A 7,300-nucleotide genomic window follows, 5' to 3' on the forward strand; every position below is an offset into this window, starting at 1 on the left:
ACGTATTCATTCATCTGGGCCTCCCTGATGGCTCAGTGGTAAAGAATCCGCCTGCCAATGCAGGAGACATGGGTTTGATCCCTGAGACAGGAAGATCCCCAGAGAAGGAAGTGGCAACCCACTCCAGTATTCTTGCCTGGGCAATCCCACAGACGGAGGAGCCTGGCGGGCTATAGCCCATGGGGTCGCAAAAGAGTCGGATACGACTTAGCAACTAAGCAACAACATTCATTCAGCCACTTCCATTCACCAATTTAATTCTGCAGTAGATGAGCAAAGTGCTGTTCCAGCTGTTGAGGAATCAACAGTCAGCAAGCCCCACAGAGCCCCTGCCCTGGTGGAGCAGAGATTCCAGTGTTAATGTTACATCATCACACAGCTCGACACACCACTTGCCATTCTCATCCCCAGGAGATGAGAAAGTGTATCCCTGCCCAGAGGAGGTGTGGGCGATTCAACAAGATAATGATGGTGAAAGTGGAAACCCCCCACCGGAGGATGACACTTCAGCCTGGCATTACCCTTCACGAGAAATCAAAGTTTCTCTTGGCAGGGGAGGTTTCTCCATTGCGTTAGGATCTTTTTGGCAAGAATAAACCCATAGACACAGTTTAAAGGGCATGCACATACACACACACACACACACACACACACACACACAGAGTGAGGGTTGTTGGGGTGGGCCACTTTCATGGGGTCTCTGGTGGACATTAGCTGAACGCCCTCTTTGGCACGGGGTCACCAGAGGTGGTGAAAGGGCCTGTTTTGCCCACAGGTTCCATCTCCTACCTTGTCTGCGGGGGCCCCCACCACGTCCTCTGACTTGATAAAACCTGCAGCTTGTTAGAGGGTTTAGGCCCCTCCCACTGGGAATGTTGACTTTGCCCACCCTGGTGCAGCATAAAATGTTGTATTCACTCTGTGACTCAGAAGTCTCATTCCATCCCTGGGAAATCACTTAACTTTGAGGAGGAGACCAGCATGCCCGCTGGCTTTCCGTGGTGTACCAGCAACAGTGCAGGACTCCAGCAGAAACTTGCTAAAGAAAAATGACAGCCCCCGAGGGTATTCATATTCCATGGAGATGGCTGGAACTCTTCTTGCAGAATTCAGAATTGATTTTCAAAATCAAGAATGCAATTCTGAATTTGTGCTGTGCTTTGCTGCATATCCCATCAATAACGAGAAGAGTCAAGTACACCCTGAAAAGGGGATGTTTAAGTTCTAGAAATGGTAAGGGTTTGCGGAGGCCACCAAGATGTACACCTGCAGGGTTGTTTCTCTCCCCTTATAGTCTTTCGAAGGGTCTCATCAGCAAGCCAGTCACCGAAATCAGTAGGAAAGTGCTTTCTGGAAATCACAACTGGCCTCATTTGAATGAATCATAATGCATTTCTCCCGGTTCTGCTCTTCTGTCCTAGATTCATTTGTTGGCGGAGTCATTGGCCTCATTTTTGCCTACATTTGCTACAGACAGCATTACCCACCTCTGGCCAACACAGCCTGTCACAAACCCTATGTCAGTCTCCGAGTCCCGCCCTCGCTGAAGAAAGATGAGAGGCCCACGGCCGACAGTGCGCCCAGCCTGCCCCTGGAGGGGATCACCGAGGGCCCCGTATGACCCAGACCTCGGGGGATGGACTCTGAGCTCAGACCACGCTCTTCCACCCTGACCTCATCACACAGTAGAAGAGTTTTCTGTAATATGTTTCTCATCCGTTGTTTCTCCAAGTTCTCCTTCTGCTCCCATTTTGCCGATGGTGATCCTGCTACATTCCATGTCTACTTTCAACTCTCCTGAACTGGTCAAGAGAAGGGCCCAGGAACATTTTGTGAGAGACACGTGGAAGGAGGCTGCCAGGGTGGGTGGGTGCAGCCTTGTTGATTCCTCCTTCCGAAATGTTTGCTGTCATGGCCACCGTCCTATGTTTTCATGGTTGTAAAACATAATAAAACATCCCACCTGGAAGACATGGTGTTGGCAGTTCAGTGCACAGATCATTCCGGGCCATGGTGAGTTTCACATCCACCCCCAGGGTGGAGAACCGGCCCAGCTCTAGCTGTGGTTGTTCTAGGTACTGAGCTGTGGGTGGAGGCTGACAACCTTTGAGAACTGTCAGCTGATCACAGCTCTGAAATGGAGTTGCAGAGTGGAGCTGCAGCCTTGATATCTCTGCTGCTGCTGCTGCTAAGTCTCTTCAGTCGTGTCCGACTCTGTGTGACCCCACAGACGGCAGCCCACCAGTCTCCGCCGTCCCTGGGATTCTCCAGGCAAGATCACTGGAGTGGGTTGCCATTTCCTTCTCCAATGCATGAAAGTGAAAAGTGAAAGTGAAGTCACTCAGTCGTGTCCGACTCTTCACGAGCCCATGGACTGCAGCCTACCAGGCTCCTCCATCCATGGGATTCTCCAGGCAAGAGTACTGGAGTGGGTTGCCATTGCCTTCTCCATTGATATCTCTAGGGCTCTTTGAATCACTGAATCTGTTACCAAGTCCAAGCTCAATCTGGTCATCCCACTGAGCCAATAATTGGGAGACAAGGTTTTGAGGCAAGGAATAGTGACTTTATCTGGAAAGTCAGGCATCCAAGGAAATGGTGGACTAATGCCCTACAGCACTGTCTGATGGGGTCTGGATGCTAGTTCTTTTTATGGAACAGAGAGAGGAAGGAGGTCAGGGAAAAACAAGGCCATAAGTCTTGCAGAATATCTCCTGGTTTGGTCATCCTAGGGGAGGGGATGTATTAATTTCTTCTTTCCTACAGCCATTCACACATGGGCAGGGCAGGGAGTTTCCCTGTGAGCTGAACAAAGACACTTTAGTTTAACATTCAGGCTGAGGGGCGGGGTTCCCTGAGACAGGCCATTATGTGTGCTTATAATTACAGATAGCATCCTTTCAGTGATTAGAGTAACAAAAGCAACAGAAAGCAAAGGTTAAAGTAAAAGAAACACAAGGTGCAGTCAGATTTTGTTCTTCTCTGTTACAAATCTAGAAGGAAATGAGATGAATCATCTCACACATAGGTTTCTACCAAACAGGAGGAAAATAAAGATCGAGAGTATGGGGAGAGGGTCAAAGCAGTGTTCTGAGGGCAGAAGGTACCCTATACTTTCAAGGGTACGGCTGGGTGATGCTGGAGTAAAAGCTGCCCCTGGGTAGGAGGTTTTCCCCTTTAGGATCCTGGTGCTCGAAGGGTCCTTCACATGGCAGCAGCGGGTCCCCAATCCTGTGTGGCTGGTGGCGTTTCAGCATGATGGGGCTCCTGCAGAAGGTGCCAGAACAGAAACAGAAATACGCTGTCTCTGGCTCAGCTCTTCTCACTGTTTAAAGGTGGCCAGAGGAGAACTGTGTGCAGTCTGAGTACAGAGCCCGCCACTCCTCGGCCAGCTTGTTCTTTTCAAAGCAGCGAGCAACCTTCCGTTCGGTTCTGATCAGACGTGCCAAGTGGTTCTCCAGATCCTCCAACCACAGGATGCATTTCCGATGTCTGAAGACTGTCACTTTCCAGCAGTCCCTGTAACAGCCTGCATCTGTAGGGACTCGAGTGGCTGTCGAAGCGGTCGCCCTTATAGCTCTGCCCTGGGCATGCCAGTTAGAACCATCAGGGGGTCCTTGATCAGCCACCTCGGCTGTGGGCTAAGCCTAGGAGTGCCTGTACCACTTGTAAAGATCTTATCAGGTGAGCTCCAGTGCAGCTCTCTAGAGCTATGATCATTTCAACCCTGTGTCCACACCCAACAGGGAGCAACTATCCTATTGTGGGGTAAGGGGAGGGGACGTCTTGAAGTCCTTCCAAAGTCAGATATTTTTAAATTGCAGCAGTTACATTCACGAGTAACTTTGAAAACATGTATGAGATACTTTAAAAGCTAAATCATAGCAATTCATAAGACAATTTTAAATCTGACTTCCCTGATGGCTCAGTGGTAAAGAACCCACATGCAATGCAGGAGACAGAGGAGATGAGGGTTTGAACCTTGGGTCAGGAAGATTCCCTGGAGTAGGAATGGCTACCCACTCCAGTATCCTCGCCTGGAAAATATCCCATGGACAGAGGAAACTGGCAAGCTACAGTCCATGGGGTCACAAAGAGTTGGACATGATTAAAGAGACAAAGCATGCAGCAATTTTAAATCCAGAGCCAAAATTCATATAAAATATAAAAATTGAAACAGTATTCTGATCTTACTAAAAATTCTATAATTTTGAAACTAAAGTCAAATATAAAAATACAGGAAAAGAATCCTTTTGCTACCTGCTGTTAAAAACAATCCACCCAATGCCAGCCGTATATTTCTTTGATTCTGGTTTTCCCCCTACTCTGCATAGCAAGCAGGAGGAAAGTGAGAGAACCACACTTCAGTTCATGATGATGACTTAGCACTCTGGACCATGAAATGTAAATTTAATATAAAAGCTTACGTTTAACGATAAATAGAAGGACGCCGAAAAGTAACAAAGCCCAGAGCATTGTTACTGCTGATGATTATTAAATTGAAAGTCCTAAGACAGGTCATGTAAAAGCTTTCATTAAATTGTAATTAAAATCACTAAGGATGTAATAACATGAAGTGTATGGCAGGATCCTTAGGAGACATAATTAACAGGATGAGCCAGTTCACAAAAGGCAGGTGTTTCTGTGGGTGCATGTGTTTTAATTTCATGCTCTATTAAGATGAAGGAAATGTAGCATCACAAAGCACTAATAAAATGGCTGAGAATGAAGTCATGTGTTCCCCAGCCCCTGGTCTTTTTTGAATGTGAGGGGTTACTAATTCAGTTTCTGGCAAAGCAGGTTGTAGACGGTTCACACAGAGCCCAGCCAAAAGCTGTAATCCGTGAGGCTCTTCCCTACCCGAGAGAGCGTGCTCAGAGTCCATCTGCACTGGCTAGAACTCTGTCCTGTGGCCAACCAGAAGTCAGGGGGCTTGCAGGGGAGAGTCCGCATCATTTTCCTCCGCTCCCTTTCTCCAGGTCCTCAGGTTACTTGCACATGGAGGCGTGGTAGTTTTCTTGTTCATCTGGTTACTGATTCCCAGGTGCCACCCCAGAGCTCCTGAATTAGACACTGGGGAAAGACAACCCTGAATCTGTAGTGAGGACTCACAAGCAGTTCTCAGACCCCATGCCTGAAAGTCTTTCTCCTGCCTCCCTTTCTCCCAGAGGGACAGGCTGGAGGGGCAGGGGGCTAGTCTATGGAGCTGTTCTCAGGGCGTCTTCTTCTCTGGGAGGGAAGGGTCTCGGAGATGATCATGTTGTTTTATTTTCTGTTGGCATTTCCATCTGTGCTGCGTGCTGTGTCCCATGGAGCCACAGTTAGTTCATCCTCTGAAGTCCAAATCCCCAGAGTCTCCCTTGATGGTTTCTTTTCCCTGATTCCCTTCATCCGATGCATAAGCAACACTTCTTGGTTTTACCTTCAAAATACTCCCCACACTTGCCCATGCCTCACTCACCCACTTCCCGCCCCCACCCCCCGACCTTAGCTGTGGCCACCCTAGTCCAGGGGGTCACCCTATCTCACGTGAACCGCTGTGATGCCTCCTACCTACCTCACCACGTCCACTTCTGCCGCCTAATCCACGATCCACTCAGGAGCCAAAGTATCCGTGTGTGTATATGTGTGTGTGTGTTGCAGGGCCCAGCCCTGAGACCAGGTGAATATCCTGGGGCAGGAGATGTATGAAATATAGTCAATATGTAATTCACAACTCACACGGTTTATTGCACCCAATTAGCACACGACACAGGTTAGACAGAGTAGGGAAAATAGAACAAGTGGGTAGTGAGCCCTCCCAGGAGAAGTCCAAGAAGGAGATGACTCTGCACAAACAGTCAGACAACAGGGCGCAGGGCGGCTTTGTCCAGAACAGCTGCCAGCAGCCTGGAGTCGGGTCCTTTCAGCAGAAGAGCCTTGCAGCCACGTGACTTGGGGGTCTTTTTTTAAGGAGGAACAGGGGAGGGTTCTTGGCTCTAACAGTTGTCCCTTCTGTGTCCGTGATGTACGTGGCCCATCAAACTTCTTATCTCAGGTTCCCCCCTTAGTTTATCTCTCGTGGACACCCACAGTCCTACGGCAGGTCTTTCAAAACAACTCACGTGGACGTTCTCTGTTTCGGGCTACTTAACATGTCCTAAAAACATGGCTTAAACCCTATAAGTTTCACAGAAAACAAATCACATCATAACTGTCTTCTTTTTTTATTCAGGTATTATTTATATTGGGCTTCCCAGGTAGCTCAGTGGTAAAGAATCTGCCTGCCAATGCAGGAGACTCATGAGATGTGGGTTCAATCCCTGAGTAGGGAAGATTCTCTGGAGGAGGAAATGGCAGCCCATTCCAGTATTCTTGCCTGGGAAATCTCATGGACAGAGGAGCCTGGCAGGCTACAGTCCACGGGGTCATGAAGAGTCGGACATGACTGAACCACAGTACTATTTATATAGAATAAACTCAACCTTTTTTGAATGTCCAGTGTTTTGAATTTTGATCACTGTACACAGCTATGTGACCACCACCACTGATTAGAAGTGCTCTCTCCTCCTGGAAGGTTCCTTTTTTGTCTCTGTTTTCCACGCCCTTCTCCATCTCTAGCCCCAGATGACTGTGGATCTGCTTTCTGTTGTAAGGTTATACATTTTCTGCATGCATGCATGCTAAGTAGCTTTAGTTATATCCAACTCTTTGTGACCCTATGGATTGTAGCCCGCCAGGCACCTCTGTCCTTGGGATTCTCCAGGCAAGAATACTGGACTGGGTTGCCATGCCCTTATCCAGGGGATCTTCTCGACCCAGGGATCGAACTTCTGTCTCTTACATCTCCTGCATTGGCAAGTGGATTCTTTACCACTCCCACCACCTGAGAAGCTCTGTACCTTTTCTAGAATGTCATATAAATACAAGCACATAATATGTGGCCTTTTGTTTCTGACTTCTGTCTGCTTTTGCCATCTAGCCTCCTCCCTCACATCTGCTCTGGCTGCCTCCTCTTGGTTCATAAATCAGCTGAGTGGTTTATCGTCTCTGCATCTCTGTGCCCTCTGCACCCAGCAGCTCTGCCTGGCTCTTCCTCTTTCTTTTTTTCCTGGTCTCAACTCAGATGCCTTCTCCTCTGAGCATCATTCACCAGGCCAATCTTCTACTCTTCACTCGCATGCACACACACAGGTTCCCCTCAGGTTCCCCTATTAAGTTCCTTCATGTCGTAATTACATTATTCATGTATTCTTACAGGTTGAATTGCCTCCCTTAAAATTCATCTATTGAAGTCCAAACACCCAGTATCCTAGGATGT

At 48.2% G+C, this 7,300-nt stretch overlaps 1 protein-coding gene across 3 annotated transcripts in view; it reads left to right on the forward strand.

Moving 5' to 3' along the window:
* The window catches only part of PLPP4 (phospholipid phosphatase 4), a 141,255-nt gene extending 139,284 nt beyond the window's left edge, over positions 1–1,971 (forward strand). For 2 of the 3 annotated variants that reach the window (XM_043926982.1, XM_043926983.1), the window contains one exon: positions 1,422–1,971. In XM_043926982.1, coding sequence (XP_043782917.1) covers positions 1,422–1,621 — 200 coding nt within the window. In that variant the 3' untranslated portion in view covers positions 1,622–1,971. The remainder of the gene's footprint in view (positions 1–1,421) is intronic. The other variant, XM_043926984.1, reaches the window with a different exon arrangement.
* The last annotated feature ends 5,329 nt before the right edge of the window (positions 1,972–7,300 follow it).

This window comes from Cervus elaphus, chromosome 15 (genome assembly GCF_910594005.1).
Source record: "Cervus elaphus chromosome 15, mCerEla1.1, whole genome shotgun sequence".
NCBI classification, from domain to species: Eukaryota; Metazoa; Chordata; class Mammalia; order Artiodactyla; family Cervidae; genus Cervus; species Cervus elaphus.